At 40.5% G+C, this 19338-nt stretch overlaps 1 protein-coding gene across 3 annotated transcripts in view; it reads right to left on the bottom strand.

Annotated features, from left to right (window-relative positions):
- Nucleotides 1-1221: 1221 nt before the first annotated feature.
- Nucleotides 1222-19338, bottom strand: part of gramd2aa (GRAM domain containing 2Aa) — a 24490-nt gene continuing 6373 nt past the window's right edge. For 2 of the 3 annotated variants that reach the window (XM_005743973.1, XM_005743974.1), the window contains exons 2-12: nucleotides 18131-18235; nucleotides 11593-11650; nucleotides 10173-10473; nucleotides 9317-9420; nucleotides 8682-8780; nucleotides 6862-6933; nucleotides 6696-6752; nucleotides 5872-6049; nucleotides 3874-3967; nucleotides 2990-3094; nucleotides 1222-2544 (exon numbers count right to left, since the gene is read on the bottom strand). In XM_005743973.1, coding sequence (XP_005744030.1) covers nucleotides 2541-2544; nucleotides 2990-3094; nucleotides 3874-3967; nucleotides 5872-6049; nucleotides 6696-6752; nucleotides 6862-6933; nucleotides 8682-8780; nucleotides 9317-9420; nucleotides 10173-10473; nucleotides 11593-11650; nucleotides 18131-18235 — 1177 coding nt within the window. In that variant the 3' untranslated portion in view covers nucleotides 1222-2540. The remainder of the gene's footprint in view (nucleotides 2545-2989; nucleotides 3095-3873; nucleotides 3968-5871; nucleotides 6050-6695; nucleotides 6753-6861; nucleotides 6934-8681; nucleotides 8781-9316; nucleotides 9421-10172; nucleotides 10474-11592; nucleotides 11651-18130; nucleotides 18236-19338) is intronic. The other variant, XM_005743975.2, reaches the window with a different exon arrangement.

Here is a 19338-nt window from a genome sequence, read left to right on the forward strand (position 1 = left end):
ACACACACACACACACACACACACACACACACACACACACACACACACACACACACACACACACACACACACACACACAGATGTTGATGATTAGCCTGTTAAATGTGCTATTACAAATGATTGATGAAGGATGCCTCTTGTTGCCTACTATGAACTTCATATTACTTACAGAGGCAAAAGTTGGTCTGGAGGCATGGATCCGTCCTTCTTTTATATACAGTCTATGATCTGTATAAACCCACAACAGCACCAACAAACAAAATAGCATCGACTGCAGCGTTCAAGTATTCATAATTTCAAATGTGAGGCTGTTAAGGAGGGACATGTGCATAAAGCAGTGTGCAGGAGGTCTGTAGTTTTTGCTGGGTTTAAATATTAACTATACTCTGAGTGTACAACAAGGTCAATTAGTCCCGTAGGCAACGAGTCCCTGTTATTCACTTTTCTCAATTCAACTGACATGTTTTTATTATGTCTGTACGACTCTGTGGGCAATGTGATCTGACTCATTAAGAGGACAGTCTGGGCTGCAGATGGCCTTTGAAATCAAACTGAACGATGCTGCAGTGGTTTGGACGTCACCTCACAGCAAGAAGCTTCTCGAGTCGACTGGAACGTTTCCGTGCGGAGTTTGTTCTCCATGCATGTTTGTGGGTTTGTTCCAGAGCTCCAGCTTCCTCCCACAATCCAAAGGCACAAAGCTTGGATATCACCGACTGTAGGTGTGAATGTGAGGGTTCAGTTTAATGGACTACCTGGGATCGACTCCAACCCTCCGATTGTTGTATGGATGAATTTGTCATTTAATGCGCTCCTCCAGAGAAGCAGATCTATTATCTGTTTTTGTTTTTATTAATTTAATCTAATTGAATTACTCACCTGTGATTTTCTGCTTCCTCAGACTAGCTTTAGTGAATATTTGTATTTAAATAAGCAAATCTTTACCCTCAGGGTAACATGTAACGAGGACTCCACGTCATTAATCAACAACACATTTGTCGCATTGCTGTTTGGCTCTGGGTTTAGTTAAAAGCTGAATCGAGCCCCACGTCATCCCTAAGGTCATACGGTTCCTGTGCGGGATGAGAAACCTCTTTCTTGAGTTTATTGAGCACCACGTGATTTTCAGTGAGGATGTCTATGTGGCATGTATTCCTTTCTAAAGTCATGGTTGTTTTTCATAGTTAAAATGTTACAAAGTAGACATTTTCAGCGCATGAAAAACGGCGACAATTTATTAAATTTAAACTGATTTCATCAGAAAGAAAACCCGTGCCAGTGATGTTCGGCCAACGTACCGTATGTAATTTATTAAGCGCCGAGTGCTTCTGCCAACATCGTGGGCCAGTTTTATAATTTAGCCTGAGCTGTGGAGGTTACTGAAATTTGCAGTGGTCTTGGAGTCCAGCCTTTTTGTGGTCGTGTATGCCGTGCCAATATGACAGCATGGAAAACCAGACAGTAAAAGTCTTGGCACCCAAATTGACGGGAAAACAAGTAAAAGCCACAGACTTTTTCTCTCTCTTTTGCTTATTTACACTGTTTTCCAATTTAATTCACAGGGATTTCACAAAATAGGACTTGAGGGCTACATGTCACATGTCTGAAAACTCATCATCAGCCAACAATATGACACATCAGTGTTATTTTAAGTCTTAACTCTTCATTTGAAACGTATAAAAGAACCTGGGGAACACCTGCCACACAGCTGACTAGTGATACAATGAAAAACAAAGGAGATGCATGTCATCTAATCGTCCCATTCACATTACAGTTAACACCCACAAGGGATGTGTCCACTTTATCAAATTATATGACGTATAACTTCATTCAGTCAACAGTCTGTGCTTGCAACATTACCTTTTTTCATAAATATCATGAAAAATGATTCAAACAGTCACATACGTCTGAAATCACGTGGACCTGTACTAAGAGAAAGTGCATAGTGGTAACTAGTTTTATCCTTTAAAATGAGGTTAAATAAGAAGAATACATCTGGTTCAGTCCAGTTTTTGTCAGTCACAGTATGGTGAGATGTGCAAGCTACACCCATAACGTGCCTGACGTCTTCATTCTCAGTCTTTTTTCAAGTAATTAATGTGTTGAATTATCGCTCAGCTACTAAAAAAAAGACGAGTGCCACAAACAGCAGATTCAACAGTAATCTACTCACTATTTCAGGATCGCCTTACACTGAGGCGTCACCAGGTTAAAGATGAAATGTCGGAGAGAGGGACAGATCCTGGGAGACCATCATAATCTAAAGTAAAAAGCTACTTTATATTTAGAAAAAAATAGACAGTCTGTTTGCATAGTCTGGAAGTGATCACTGATTGGGAACTCGTTCCCTGGTGGGAAAGTCCATAAGGAGCCCGGAGTTGGGTTGTTGTTGCACCTTTGCACGGTGCAGCTGGTGCGGAGGTTGGTCTGTTCTGGGCTCTAAGCAGGTCCTGGATCTGTGCAGAAGGGCATCGTCGACTCTGAGGCGGGAGGAGAGCAAACAGCAGCCAGCCTGGAGGCTCACAGCAGACAGCGGTTGGTTATCTAGATGAGGAGAAAGCAGCCTGGTAGTGGACTCCGACACCAGAAATGTGCTGTTATTTATCAGTCTTTACACCTGCTCCCACATACAGCAGTACTGCACAGCATTAATCAGTACTGTTCCTGCTAAACAGAATTAACAAAATACAAGAATATCATAAAATAATACAGTTTAATAATCATAACTTAATAATATTGCTGATATTTTTTATTTATTTCTGCAAATTCCAGTTATAATTATTCAGATTATACTTTTTTAGCCTTTATTTTTGTTTGTAATCGTAGACAGAACAGCAGGGATAGAGCAACAGGGAATAACAGGTCGGGCTAAACCCAGTCCTCTGCAGTGTGGTTGCAAATTTAACCAGGTGAGCCATACCAGCACCCATATTACACAGTTTAACATTATTTAAATCACTGATGATGCCACTGACACCACGTTACTTACCTTTCTCTCAGGGGTAGATTTGGGTTACCAAGGAAAGACAGCTGCTGCTCCAGACTGCACACACGGAAGGCCAAGTAGCACGATGACAAGATGAGGAGAATAATACTGAAGACAGAAGAAAAGATGCACCCGTTGGTCTAATTAAAAGTGTATGTCATCTTTGCTGATAGTAATGAGTCTTGTAACAAAGTATGAGGGCTGTAATGGCTTTTGATGAACACTGGGTGGCGGCATTTGGCTACACTGTCCTGCAACAACTCAGCCTAAAGAAGAGTAAGAACTGATTCTGTAACAAATCATGTCTTTTCTTTCTTATTATGCAGCCACAGTCATTCATATACAATAATAATAATAATAATAATAATAAAATGAAATGTTGGGACTTTTATATAATATAACTTAGCTGTAGTTTTTAAAATATACTCTGCATTATTACATAGTGATAATAACATGATGATTTACCTATTTATCTACTTCTGAATAAGTCTGTTATATCTCAGAGAGATTAGTCTCTTCCTCTTATTCAGACAGGGGACAGGGGTCAGCAACATAATAAACAGCTAGCAGATTGACCTAATGCTTTCTGGATAATGCACAGTCTCCCAGGTGGAGGAAGGAGCACATACTGTCCTAAAGATAAATGATTTATTTATATAAGAGACAAATCTTAGAAAAGTTTCATGGGAGGAAACTTGTTGTGTGGAAAAAACACAAAATAAAAGGTGTTTTTTCAGCTCTGACCCCCTGTGTTCACTATGAGTCAATCATCCACTATTTATATTTCTGCATTAGTGTGCGTGTGTTCGTGTGTGTAGCTGTGAGTCAGCTCCTGGAGGAGATGAAGGTGGTGTTGTTGGTGTCTGTATGTTCCTCAGTATACTCACAGCAGGGTGAAGAACTTGAGCAGCTGGTACTCCATCTGGCCCAACTCTGCCACTGGCTCAGATAAAAGACCTCTGTCTGTCTGCAGAGCTCGCTCTGTAACACACACACACACACAGTACAATAAAACCATTAATAGTGGTTGACTGCACCACATAGTCCCCTTTAAATATTGCTGCCTGTCTACCACTCATATGCAATTACAGTGCTTTCATATATTCCCTGAAAACGATATCCAGAGTTGAGGAGTCATAAATAGATACTCTAATTCTGTTTCTACCTTTTTCTTCATTCACTGTAAACAGTGCAAACAGTCTGTGTCATACAGAACCACAGCCTCCATACTGCTCTGTTATTATTACACGGTGGCTGACATCTGCATTCTTCTTCTTTACACTGTGGTGTGTTTTTGTAGTGAGATAAAACAATTGTAATATAGGTGTTGACTTACATCCCAGCTTTCCACTCCACAGGCGAGCTGTGACAATAACGTACACAAAAGCTCACGCTGATCTGACATTTAATAGAGAGCAGCATTATTGGAGGAGAGTATGCAGAAACGATATTCAGCAGATAACGCGGAAGCTGTCCTCACACAACTTGGACGGCAGACATTGCTCGTCATAATCTCTACTTAATCTGCACCCGCCCAAAGCTTTTTAATACAAGCCCCTCAAATGATTCAATCTCCATTTGAGGCTTAATGTGTTGTTGCATAAGAGGAACGTTGCAATCCAAAAGCAATTATTCTCTCAATGCCCCCCTCACACACATGTTCTGTCTGCACAGCATTCAACTAACAATAAAAATGTTAAACAGCAAATAAGTGTGGCTCAAAAACAAACAATTTAATAAGAGTATAGCATCAATTTAATCGAACTTCTGGGATATTTATTGATTCTTTTCCCTACTCATCTTTTCTGACTGTTTTTTCATTAGTTTTGCATTTGGCAAACATGGTAACATGGTTCAGGATTACTGATTGGTGGTGGGTCAGTGATGGTCTGGGGAGGCATATCCATGAAGGGACACACAGATTTCTACTGGCCAGACAACGGCAACCTGACTGCCATTAGGTATCGCATGAAATCCTTAGACCCACTGTCAGACCCTACACTGGTGCAGTGGGTCCTGGGTTCCTCCTGGCAAGAGGATGCAGGAATTGATAACGCTGACTGGCTTCCACTCTTGGAAGCCTAAATCCAATAAAGCACCTCGGGGGCATTGTGTTTCTGTCCAGGTTGCACCTCACACTGTCCAGGAACTCAGTGATGCCCGGGTCCAGATCCAAGATCAATTTCAACATTTTTTTCCACTTTGATTTTTGGGTTATATTTGAATTCAGCCGTCCATAGGCTGATCATTTTCATTCCCATCAAACAATCCAGTCCATCTTTATAGATATCCAGCATGAAGCTTCTTTTTCCCCATCGAGATCTGATATGTTTTCAAAGTGTTGCTTTCATTTTTTTGAGCAGTGTCTATTAATGTTTAATCGATTAGTCTTCTTCTACTAAATCAATGACATTTAGAAAACACATAGTAACAACATGTCTTCAGTCTCTCCAAAGTTAATTTACCTCATACTAAAAATGACTTCCTCCTACCCCTAAACCTCACAGATTAACACCTCCTTACATCTTAAAATTTTTATACTCCCCCAAATTAAAAATGTTTAAAATAAAGATACAATACAATACTGACTCTTAGAGTGCATAATGCAGGCACTTTATTCCACTGCCCTGCTGGGAGTAGATTTTCTTTCCATGCTGCACTCCTGTGAAAATCTGTACCTTTACCACTGGGACGTGTTATACAGAAAGATAATTTATTATTTTTAAACGGAGACTGAAAACCCGCTTGTGAGATTACTTCCCTCTTTTTGCGTCATAAAACTCAATTAGTCAAAACTCACAAGACCCTGCGATTACGTGGCCTTGCGTGAAGCCTTGACCTTTGTATCTATGATGTAACGCTGCATCATTATCTAGTTTTATCACCTTCGAGTTGCTGCTCTGATTTGAAGGGTGTGTCCGTGGCACTCAGGCTGCTGGTTGAGTTCCCCAGGAGGTCGGGGAGGGAGGAGGACACAGACACGACCGAGGGTTTCCTTCTCCACTTTAACACTGATGGGAATTCATCAACCACTGGGAACACGTCTGGAGCTGGGAAGTCATCCTGTGGCGCAGGAGGAAGAGAACAACAGATCAACACATGAGCTGTCAGCACACGTCTGGTTTTAAATAAATGGTTATTATATTATTAATAGTAAAGCCTCTTTGAAAGTAAAAAGCCTTAAATTAGATCAAAGCCTGTAAGGTTGCAAGGGAAAGAAATCTGGGTGTAAATAATTTTGTTTTGGTAATAATGCAGGTATAAACTTTTAAAAGCTCTTGGATGTTTCACTTTTGCCATAGTATGATGACATGATAATCAAACACCCTGTTTCCATGATTATTATCAGTCCAGGTTAGAGTATGATCAAGGACAAGTACGTCAACACAACTTAATTATTCCTTCATGCAAAAGCTGTTCTGTCGCAGTGTAACCTGTGGTGTGTGTGTGTGTTCATGCACACAAACACACAAGGTGACTTCAGAGAGCTCTTTGATAGCATCTTGCAGACTCGGGGAATAATGCACTGTGAGGCTGCAGCTGCAACAAAATGATGTATTGATCCTGTCTGTGTAGGAAGGTTAGTCAGCCCTCTGATCAGTGTTTCAAGCTACTTCAGGGGTACACTTGCTTTAATTTTTACAGTTTTAAGATTTTTAACTGTTTTTTTAAAGTGGTTTCTCTCAGCGGAAGACATGTCCTCACTGACCAGGGATAAGGTTGGCTCCTCCATGAACTGCTTCAAGCTCAGACTCTTCCCATTGACCTGAAGAGGAAAAGCAGATCACTTCTGTAACTAACATGTACACCACGACAAATTAAATTAGCAGTGTAGCTCTTTATGTGTGTGTGTGTGTGTGTCCTCCATCTGTCACCTGCAGGTGTGTGCAGATCCTGCGGAGGACGTCATATACACTGTCTCTTGATAGCAGAGACACAAATACATACTGAGAACATAAAAAAGAGAAACAGGGAAATAAACATTCAGTTAACTTTATCATTATGATTTTTACTGTGCAGTAAACACCTGAGAACAACACAGCAGCGTATACCCATGCAGCCAGTTAAGGTTTCTATTTACAATTTTGAGAAGACCCTCAGTTTAGATAAGAGATTATTTCTGTTTCACATTCCCCCTGCCTCCCCCATAACACTAATGCTTATGATGTTAGTCCGCATGCAGTACATTTATGGCTGCAGACAAGCATAAAAATATTTCGATTCTGATTTTACTGAATTGAAAAAAATCTGTTAAAAGTCACCTGGACTTTTCTGATCTCATTTTGGCTCACGTACCAATATTCCTTTGACCTGGATGGAAATTTGAATCACTGTGCGTGCGTGCGTTATCAGTCGCTTTTAAGATGATAAACAGTCACGACTAATTATGTTATGTCTGTCACATGCTTCAACAGAGGCGTGTCTTTAATTCCTTAAATAAGATGATGCTATAAACTAACGTGCTGTCCGGTGAGTCACACTACGTGATGTAAATATAACAACGATTTATCTTCTGAGGTCATTTAGTTGGTAAGAATGGATTTTAGCACGCAAAGAATGTAAACATATATTTGATCAGCTGAGTTAGTGTAAGGAGAAATAAAGAAAGAATGAAAGAAACTGAAGGTAAAGACAGAGGTTGTATATCCTGGTAGGCAGATTTTTACAGTGGGAAGATCCATTGTTAGAATATTTAATGAATACTTCTGTGATTTGGTGCATTATATAGGTCGTATAATGACAGAATGGCTTTAACCTTTTTGATTCTCATAATGCTGAGGAAGCTGCTCTTTTGTCTATATGTGTGCGGACATATGTCTGCTCCGATTAGAAAGAATATTCAGTAAAATATTTCCTTGTAAAACAAACAAACAAACAAAACATCTGTCTCTGTCTTTATCTATTTAGGTTTATAGCAGAACATTTTAAAACAGGACAACAATGAAAACAATGATCTCCGTTCTATCTTGTCAGCTGACAGTATTTCTAACCTTGATATGTAGTTTATAAGTAACGCAGCACAGTTAATGTTTGACCACATTACTCTATAAATATACGGCAACATGATAGAGTTCAGTTGTAAATTACTAGAGTGCTGCCACTTCTGTGGGTTTTTTATGAATCACAACTTTAAATTTTTTGCGTTCACCATTTTTTTTTATCATTCCTTTCGAGTGAGCAAATCATGCTTTTAAAAATGAGTTAATTTGCCCCTCTTCTCTCCCTCAGCACGATGCGCGGTGCACACAAATAATTAATTTGGTGGAACAATTCATTAAAACATTTTTCACCCTCTGGGCCACACTGACTTCAGTGTGTTTATAGGTCTTTTTTTTTTGCGCAGTACTAATTGGCAGTTGAAGATGAATTACCCAGATTTAACTAGATGCTAATGTAGCTATTATTATTCACGCATTGTTGGGGCCAGGGCAAGAGCTGAAAGGTGCAAATTGTCCTTGAAAGCACCACCTGATGAGAGGTTAAATCTGGTGTGACAGGAAGTTAAGAGGCTCATCTTAACATTGCTGTAATGGTGGAAAAACCTTTCGCTCTCTTGTGTTAGCAAGCTGGGACTTCACTCTGCTTCTAACTATAGCACCGTTCTATTTTTTTCCATCTCAGCTTCAGTGGAAAAAACGCCCTTGCTGAGCTAATCAGCATGAGCATTTCAGTTTATGGTGACTGTAATGTTTACCTTCTGGCCGGTGTCTGTGGTGATAGCCAAGCCATTGGGTACGAGGCCTGCTGTTTTGTGCTTCTTCACCAGCCTCACAGAAACGACAGGGATGGCCACCTAAGGAAAAAAATAGATTTTTAAAGCAGGGGTGATAAGGAAATAACACCCTTGTGATTTCAGTAGATGGTAGCAGGGAAGTTAGAGCTAATATCCATCTACGAAAAGCCCTCAGAGAAAGCTCGAAGTGGACACGAAGCGTGTCTTATTTCAGTCAGAATGTGAGGAATGCAGTCTGAATAAGTAGCTTATTGTCACTGAAATGTTAGGAGAGGTTTGGTTTCAAGGAAATGAAGGAAAAGGTACACTGCACAACATCAAAGAGAGAATAACATAGCTGATTAAGGTTAAAGGTTCAGTAAGTCTAACTGGTTCTCGTAGATAAATTCACCGCACATACAGACAGGCAGAGGTATTTTATAGAAGACTGTGAAACTTCACCTCAGTCTGTAAGCCTGACTGACTTTCAGACAAATAATTTGTCCAATCAGTTTGTAAGTTTTTCAGATCCGCTTGTCAGACTCTGACAGGGAGTAACCCGGTTCAAGTTTCTCAGTCGGTTTAAATTTATTAAGCTGTCTGCCAGTCATTCGTACCTTGATGTCCTTGCCGAAGAGGTTGGCATAGAAACACAGCCAGTTTCTGGAAATGTATAGCCGGCCTTGTAGGAGGATATCTCTAAGAAGAGCGCAGGAGTACACTGAGGATAGAAGAGACAAAAGCTCTTCTAACAACAGTAAAACTTGATGGAGAAAACCTTAAAAAGCTTAGTAGTAAAAAAAAATTGTTCTACTAAAAATATTTTTACTTAAAAACCTGAAAAGTAAAGTACACGCCCTCTGCATGCGCATTAATGTCTGCCAACAAAAACACAATGCAAAAAAAAGAAGAAGCTCCATTTAATTCTCACTATCGAGTTTCAGTAGAGGGAGCTATGAATGAAAGAACGGATGAGTGACTTCTGATGCAGCTCTAGTTTGTGAGGTGACGGATGGGTGAAGCTGCAGCTCTGGTCAGGACTGAGCAGAGGCGTGTGAAGCCACCGAGGCTACGCCGTGACTGCTGGGCGGTCAGTAAATCCCCTCAAACTGTACGGCTACGTCTCGCTAAACATCTTATTTTCTATTTTCTTATTTTCTACCCGATATACAAAAGATTAAAGGTGTGGTTAGGGAGGAGTTGGAGATGTTTAAAGGCACCTGAAAAGCCCGAGGTTGAGTTACATAAAAGAAAAGAACAATATAAAATGGATTAAGTTACCTTTTTAATGAATAACACGTAATGACTCATTCGTTGCAACTTCAAGGTCGCCAAACATTTTATTTCCAATTCATTTACGTGATAACAGCCACCAATTAAACTAATCTTTTTCATTCTGATGATTGCTTAACTGACTCACTTCAGTTATTATAGATGAGCAGCTTGAGCCAAACAGAGTAAAAAACACAGTACCTTTCATGAGGATCTCATCCTTGGGCACGCACTGGAACAGTTTGTGGTACTGCGAGTTGTACTTGCTGACAGTCTGTGCAGAGGGACAGGGCAGAGTCATGAGCAGCTCCTTGGCGGACCGGCCTGCCTGCACAGCACCGGAACCACCGCCGCCACCGGCCACTCCGGCTCCGCTCGGCGCAGACGCCACCCTCTCCCTCAAAGGACGCGAGTTCTGCACCAGGCTCAGCACGTTGGCACCATACTCACACACACACTCGCGAACATCCAAGGCCTGGAGCAAGCTGCTGCAAGACACACACTGTTCCCCTGTCGTCGGTCAGTACTGTGACAGAGGACTGCCTCTGTGCAACTACCTCTAGTCAACACGTCCTACAAACACACACGTGGCTCTAATGTGCGACCTACACACACACAACACACACGCGCTGCAGACGCCTCGGGTTTTACAGCCACCGAGCTCTTTCACAACTACAAGGTTGTCTTTCTCTTCCTCAGATACACCAGTGACACTACACTTTACAGCACCCAGCTGACACCCTCCCTCTTCTCCTTTACACACATACACACACTCTGCCCTCATCTATAAAAAAACACTGGTACTCCTCACTGCTCTCACTTGAAGTCTGCTCTTTTTCTGCCTTTACCTTTCCTCTTCTCCTCTGTCAGCATCTCGTCTGTAGTGCCAGTGTCTCACACCTAAAATTCTTCCCTTGTTCAAAGAAAAAAAACGTCCATTTTCCTCCCCCGAATGCACGACAGAGCTCATTCATTCCCCACCCTCCTCTCTCGCAGCTCGACTCACTTCCACCTCTAGCTATCTCCAGCACAAGATTAAGTTTCTTCTTTTTTTGTGTCCCGTTGTAGCTCATCTATCTTTCCTTCAACTTGTAGGTGCTCTGTTTGTTATTATCTGCTGCTCCTGTTTTTGTCTTTCTATTAATAGCTCACGCTAGAGCAGCTCCTGTCGTCAGGACTATGGAGCTTACAGTAGGTTACAGTAATTCAGAGGGCTCAAATGCCACTGCGTGAAAGCTGCAACCATTACTGGGGGATGATTTGTTGACAAATTTGTAGTTCAAATGGTATTATGGGGTTTAGTTTGTGGTGCGGTTGTATTATTTCTACTCACTGATGACAACGGTGCTGTAAATTCTCTTTTAATGGGGCAAGAATCTGGTACAAACGTAAAATGAAGGAGTCCAAATGTTTCTCAACTTTATCATCTTAACCACAGGAAATAAAAAGGATTCAATGACTGAGCGCATTTATCTGCTTTCAAATTTAATTTAGCAGTACAGAGAAAGAAAATAATGTTTTAAAGGATGTTCCACTTTTATTGAGTATTTAAAGTAAAATACAATTAACTGGACTTGAGTCACAGACACAGTTAGGAGCAAAAAGAAGAGATCAGACTCACCGAGCCCCTGTAACACTTCTTCAAATCTTCATAGGACAGGTCTTCAATCAGCTGAAACCTGTGATAAAACAAAAAAAAAATACACTTAGTGATACCGACATGCCATCTATTGCCAGCTCATCTCAATGTGCTGTTTAAAAACATTCGTTTTAAAAAATATAAGAACACTTGAAGACAGATTGATGTCGTCACGTGAGCTAAACAAGGCAAAAATCGTCATCGTGACAAATGGTTAGTTAATCATCAGCATAAATGGAGGGAGATGTGGGCTGCCATAAAAAACAACATAAAGATAAACACTGAGCTGTTCAAACACAAAAAGTGGCCATGTCAGGAGATTATCTGTGTCACTCTTTTAATAGTAGATGAGCACACACGCACACACACATATAACTGGCATCCAACTTGCCTCAAGAGGAATAGTCAGAGTGTTGCAGCAGATGTCACAGCATGATACTCATATCTTTTGCTAAAGCAGACACACACACCCTCCCCGCAGCAGATAAAATCCAGTATAATCAGACCTTTAAGGAAAATGTCATTGAAACATACTGCTGTTCCAGTTAAGAGGTTTAAAAGGAGAAGATATGTATGCAACAATAAAGAGTAAAAGGCAGGGTGTTCTCGATGGTTTCTTTTCTGAGAGACTTGCCTTTCTTCCTCTATTTTCTGAGAGCGCTGGGTGATTGACAGCGAGCACAGCAAGATGTAACGCAGCGCTGATACGAAAAGAGCGCTGCTGAAGGAGATACTGATAAATCGGGAGCTCTGGCCAAACCAAATTGAAGCTTCGCGTGCTCTGTGATGAGTTATCACACTCCGTGGAAGCCACTTCTTGCACTGCGCGAGAGTAAGAGGCTTCAAACGAAGGGCAGAAAGTGAAACTTGGTATATTCCATCATATAGAGCACAAGTCTGTTGCATCATCTCGAAGTCATTGCTCTCACATTACGAGTAAAAACATACTGTTAAAATATGAAGAAGCCTTCAAGTGTCAGATAAATTATTAGTCAATCTTATTTTTACACAAATACAGTACAAATCCATCATTTTCAGGCTGATCACAAAATATTTATAGATGTCACTGTATTTATAACTGTATTTTAACTACTTTTACCAACAGCCTTATTTACCTTTTTTACGTACACACAAAATCTACTTCTCAACATGACTTCTTCAGCATCACATTTTGTATTCTCCTTGAGAAGCGTCCTATACTTTATACAATGAGATGCTATTATGTAAAATCCCCCTCTCTGTTGCCCTTATGGCAGCAGGGCTGTCAGTGTCCCGTCTCTCCCCCAGAGGAGAAACGCTCCTCTGGGTAAGAAGATAGCATGACCTCTGTCCCTAAACAACTCTCTCTGACTCTGGTAGTTTTTTCCATGCAGCTCTTTGTCACCGTGGAGATGAGAATGACAAAGTCTGACCGCCGGGGTGCGTGTCACGATGACGCCAAGATAATTACATCACCGTTCAATTTAAGGTTAAACAGCTTTATTTAAAAATCACCAGCATCAGAAAAAATATTCGATAAAACTGAAAAATGCAGTACTAAATATTATATTATGTACTCGAAGTAATGTGAAAAAAGCCATGAGACCACGAGAAATCAATCTGATTATCAGTATGATTCAATATTTGCTAAAATGAGTATTTAAAGATGTTTCTCACGTGACTTTTAAAAAAAAAATATTATAATACAATATAATCACACAAACCACCTGCAACTCAACACCACAAAGACTAAGGAACTGGTTGTGGACTTCGGGAGGTCCAGAGAAGGTCCACTGCCGGTTCAGATAGAGGGGGAGGAGGTGGAGGTGGTCAACAAGTAGAAGTACCTCGGGCTGTGGGTGGACAACAAACTGGACTGGTCATGCAACACAGAGCACCTGTGTAAAAAAGCCCAAAGCCAACTGAGGTCTTTTAACATCTGCAGGAAGCTCCTGAGGATGTTTTACCAGTCAGTGGTTGCTGGAGTACTTTTCTGTGCTGTGGTGTGCGGTGGGAGCAGCACAGCAAAGAAGGACTCATCCAGGCTGGAGAAACTGATCAGGAAGGCTAGCTCTGTGGTCGGCATGAAGCTGGACACTCTGGTGACAGTGGCAGAGAAAAGGACACTAAAAAAACTGCTGGATATTATGAACAATGCTGGGAATCCTCTGCACACGGCCATTAACAACCAGAAGAGTCTGTTCAGTGACAGGCTGCTTCTCCCAAAGACAAGAACTAACAGACTTAAAAACTCCTTTGTCCCACACGCCATCAGACTGTTTAACTCCTCTCTGGAGGGGAGAGGGAGGGGAAACAGGAGGACAAAGGAGGGGGAAAAAACAAACCGGAAGGCCCCCTCAACCCAACGGGAAAAAACTTTTGTTAATAGTCAATTTCAATACTTGAAATGTGCAATTCACTTGTATTTTTATTTTTATTCCTATTCATCCCCTTCGTATATTTTATTTATATTATATGTCTCTGTATTTATATATGTGTGTGTGTGTGTATATATAATATTCTGTAACTCTGTAACTTCTGTCGGTGCTGTGCTTTTGGATACCGAATTTCCCAGAGGAACCCACCCGAGGGATTAATAAAGTTTTATCTTATCCTCTTATCTTATCTTAATATCATTATAGCTAAGGTGTATGTCAAAGCTAAAGCTAGCCGCTACCAACTGAAATGTTAGAGAGTGAGACTTTTAAAAAGCAATAAAATCGTTTGGAGAAAGAACGGGAGATTTAAAAAGGACAGAAAGATGCCTCTAAAATAATGCTAAAGGACCAAAGTGATGACTCCTTCGCTCAAATGTAAGGTGGTCACATGTTATGTAACTTCAAATTTGTAAATAAACCTACAGGGCTTTGAAAAAGTCAAAGTCCACTCGACACACATGACATGATCTTGCTCCGTGGGCAGATTGCTCGGTTGTCTTGGTGACAGATATGCTGAAATGTGAGCTCAGTAATCGTTTGCACTTTTCTTCAGTGTTTGCTTAAAGTTCTGAGTAAGAAGTGCAAACCTGAAAACAGCTCCATCTCTGTGACAACTGAGCCAACTCAAGGTGATAAATTAATGTTGTTGAAAAGATGAATCCTATATATCCAAGAAGGCTTAAAGTATAAGAGAGCAGAGGGTCTGATAAATGCTATGTCAGCCTACTGGCTGTGTGACTTTGTGTGTGCGAGCTTGTCACTGTTGTTTACACAAGAGCAAAGCTGTTCCAGCACTGCCAGGTCTCCTGCTGGTACTCCTGTAAACCTCACAGACCTTAAAGTGATATATCTGTTGTATTATTCTAGGGTCTACCTTACAATATAAAGCGCCTTGTTTTGATTTGGCGCTGTATCAATAAAATTGAATTGAATACCAGCCAACTTATATTATGTGTCTGCTTAAAAACAAAACAACACATTGACATCATCGACTCATGTACATAGACTGTATGAAAGGTGACCCAAATAATTGTTGATTATTGTAGAAGGGTCTTTAACCTGCACTCTCTCTGAGGGCCAGTGAGGATAGACTTCACTGGCTTCAAAATGAATTTTAGATTGCATAGAAGACTGTTAGTAGCTTCCCCTGTGGTTGAATCCCACAGTAAGAATTTTTCTGATAGCATTAAATTATCAAGTTTTATTATTCTGTGTCCAATGCATCTCTTAACTCCAAATGCTAAGCTTCACCTACGGGTGAAATCTCTAAGCTGAGGCTCAAAAACAGCAGTCTGTGACACACATCTTTTACATACAGTCTTTGACAATGAATCCAAGTAGCCAGACTGCCTCTTTATAATCTGTATTTTAAATGTAATGAATTTATACTAATATATTGTGTTGTTTTGTAGTATCTACTTGTATTGTGAGGTACATTAACTTACAAAATGTTACATGCTGTGAATTTCATAAGAAATTAATGACCCAAATATGTGAAAATTAAGTGTCATTAATACAAACGTAGAGACCAAAATAAATAATAAGTAAACCATAACCAAGCTAAATAAGAGCCATAATTTGGCCATTAGATGAGCAAACTAACCTCTGTTCAACCTTTCAAATGTTTCATTATTTAATGTAGCTTGCACTAGATGTGAAATTCACAGTTTTCCTCATTAAGCCCCCTCCCCCTCCAGGCACCCCATCATCTTGTGACCACATTATGAACAACAGAGCATGTGTGCTGCTCTGCCTCCCTGCCTGCTGGTTCCCGCCTATAAATAGGCTACACAGTGGCTCTGCACTCTCAGGTGGAGAGAAGAGAGTGATTATTAAAAACACAGGCGGGTCTGTGGGGACTAGTAGGCTCTCTAGTATTCTATCTCCATCTGTCTCCCTCTCACTCTCTCTTTTCCACCAGATCCAGCTTTTAATCAATACTGCAGGTGCATTTGGGCAAAAATCGGGACAAAAGTGCTTTGGGCATTCCCACATGACTGCAGGATAGCTGTGAATGTGGTTTGTGTTGAGATAAAGCATTTTTTTACAGTACAAACAAGGTCACGTTGGAATGATACAGATATGGACAGCTCCACTAAAGTTTTGCTTCGTGTTTATTTTGGGCATTGTTCAGAGGGTTTGAAATGCACAGGCTCGGGAGGAAATCATCAAATGTTCAGTGTGTGCTGAATACAGGAAAAACAAAGAGTAATAACAGCAGCAAAATGTGTTGGATTTGTCCTGCACACAACATATACTGAGCAGCAACAACTTTCTCATAGATCAGGGGTAGAATAGAAACTGATCCCGACCATCACCTCTGAAGTTTGGAAATAAAAACAAAGTAAAATGCTGCCTGTGGCACGTGGGTTCGTGTGTGTATATGCATGCACTAGACTGTCACAGTGCCCTTGGCTGCGAGGCAAAATGGTGAAACTAATTACAAGCTCAAAGAATCCTAAATTGAATCCTAAAATTAGAAGGCGAACACCTCCCATCGGTGGCCAGTGTGGCAGTGGACTCGCAGTCAATAATTTAGCTGGAGGAGTGGAAACTGGGACTGGGAGCACTGAGAGAATACGTCTCTAAATGACACGTGTCCACGAGAATGATCGGGAGTTTAAAATCAAAGTGTTCTGAGTGGGAAATGAATAAGGTCGCACAAGTGGGAAAAGTAAAGAACGCGTGAATTTTTTTGCCTGCGTGTCCTGAGAAAATCTGCGTTCATTTGAAATATTTCACACAGAAATCAGTAGAGCACACTACAATCAATAAGAATTCTCACTGCTTTACAATAGTGCAGTAATAAAATAATAAAATAACTCATCCTTTGCTTTCAATTGAATCCTTTTTTTGCTTTTGCTAATTTGAACTGAAATAGAAAAACTACTGGTGCAGCAATTACTGAAATGACTAAAAATATATATCTGTATGAGCTGTATGAGCATTCAAACAAATGATTCTGTACAATAAAAGAGGTTAGATGGGTAAATATCTACTAATTCGTGGATTTTTAGCCCCTTTGAACGTTTGGTTTTACAGAATGTTCAATGTATCCTTCTTTAGTTACATTAAATGATTATTAACTTTTAATCAACTTACAATGATAAACACCAGGTAATGTCTAGCACCACGACATAGTGGAACATTTAACGGCTCGGAGCTAGGCACTAAATGAAAGTTATAGTTGAGACCAAAAGAGCTGTTGGACTAACAACAAAACAACAACAACAACGAAAAGTAGCCATGCCTAAAATCATGCTTTATCAAGTATTTGATTCTTTATGGGACTGTGTTTCACTAAATTAATATCATGTTGTATTAAATAAGTCTCAAAGTCAGCAACAGAGCTCATAAACTCATTAGTATCTACTGAGGTATTAATTGAAGTGGGAATTCAGGTCATTTTCTCATACATTTCTATAAATTCTGAGAAGTCAGAGACTCTTCTGCACTGGCTTTACTTTAGAGCCACAGCGTAAGTCTATCTTTTAGAAACAGTCTGTAAATATTTGCATGCTGGAACAGAGCTGCATTGAAGTGAGCTACACACAGGAAGTGGATCAAATATAGACTACAAGTGCTACAAGTTTAAGCTAACGTGCATAAAGTGTTCAAGTCCCTGAGTCCGTACCTCAGGGCTAAATCCCATCCCAGAGCAGATTCCCCCGAGATTACATTGCTCCTGCCTTCAATCCTTCTTATATAACACACCAACACACACATGCAGTATATCTGCAGATGCACGCACACACATGTCCATATGAATACTCACAAAAAGCATGATGCATTAGATTAAAGCACTTTATTACGAGTATAACTATAGCATGCCTCCCAAGCACATATATCTTCTTAAAGACCCTAAAGGGAGAAGAGAAAAAACATCCTGTCTGCAGTCTCTTTATCCTTATGTATGCGTGTTTGACCATTGTTTGACATCAAATACAGCTGAAATAAAAGCACAAAATAAGTGCTGTGAAAATAAATCTCCTAGGGCTGACACCCGTGACCGTGCACAGGATACAGATGGTGTGTGGGATGAAAAAAAAAAAACATGGAAAGAGTGTGGCGGAGCAGCGTGTGTTTGTGTGTGCAAGCTTTGCCTGAAGTGGCCGTGTGTGTCGTCGTCCTTGGAGGGGTCCAGGTCCTGCGTTGAAAGCAGGCCTATTTCTTCACTCTGCTCCTGCTGCTCAGTCATGCTCCTGGCCCTGGATACACAAACACACAGCTCTGTGTTAACAGCGGGTAACCTCTCTGCTCGATCTCCATGTAGACGTGTAAAAGAAATGGTTTGTTTTTGCCTCCGTGTTTGACTTTAAAGTGAGCTATTCCCAAAAACTTTATGGGCCAAACAAGTGGACTCTGTCTTCAAAATCAACACAGAGGTGATGCAACGTTCAAAGTCTGACGCAGCTCACTGGCACTACATTAAAAATATCTACTTAGCGAAATAAATCTGTGTGCTTGTGCTTGTGTAAACTGGGTCAGTTTGTACCCTCTCCCAGATGTCTACAAAGAAGCAGAGCACCCCAGAGGTTGTGCAGATGGCTGACCTGATCTGCTGCTGTGAGCTGACTCAAACATTTTTAAAAATACACTTTATACACTTTTCAGCGCCACGTGCGACGTGAAATTAATTTTTCTCGGATGAGAAAAGAAGAAGAAGCCATGAATATGACCATTGGTTGTGCGTGAGCTGCTCAGAACAATATCTCCTCGCAGGCTGTGATTGACAGCAAGCCGGGCAAAGCGTGATTCACACCAGGCTCGGTAAAGCGTGGATTCAGCAGAAACGCTGAGAGAACCAAATCTCAGCTCAGTGTTTACTGTGATGTATAATGAGGCTCGAGTCATTTTAACGGCTCGTTGAGATTGGCGTGCACGCAGTTCAGAATAGATGGCAGCAAATGGCTTTAAACAATCAAACACGCCTCACAATCTCCATCTATAATGAGGCTCCAAAGGCAAATGAATATAGATGATTCATCAGACCACTTAAAATAAACTAGAAAAACTTCACTCGTCACAGCATTTTGAGATGAATAAGTACCCTTAAAAAGTGTGACCTGTAATATTTCAGTTGATGCTGCATGGTATTTAACACAACTGTTCATACAAAGAGAACTTTTTAGTAAAATGTCTGATCAACTTTCAGCTGTTATATGCCTACCTGCATATGTAATCTTTTTAGTTACAATTTCAACTTTAAATCTGTTGCACATATCTGGTTGACTTCACCTGTTAAATATTTCCCAACCTTTTAAAACTACGGACTTTCAAGTGGTTCACAGTTTGATTTGTTAATCTGTGG

The sequence above is a fragment of the Pundamilia nyererei genome, unplaced genomic scaffold, assembly GCF_000239375.1.
Source record: "Pundamilia nyererei isolate P.nyererei 1_Seehausen unplaced genomic scaffold, PunNye1.0 scaffold00137, whole genome shotgun sequence".
NCBI classification, from domain to species: Eukaryota; Metazoa; Chordata; class Actinopteri; order Cichliformes; family Cichlidae; genus Pundamilia; species Pundamilia nyererei.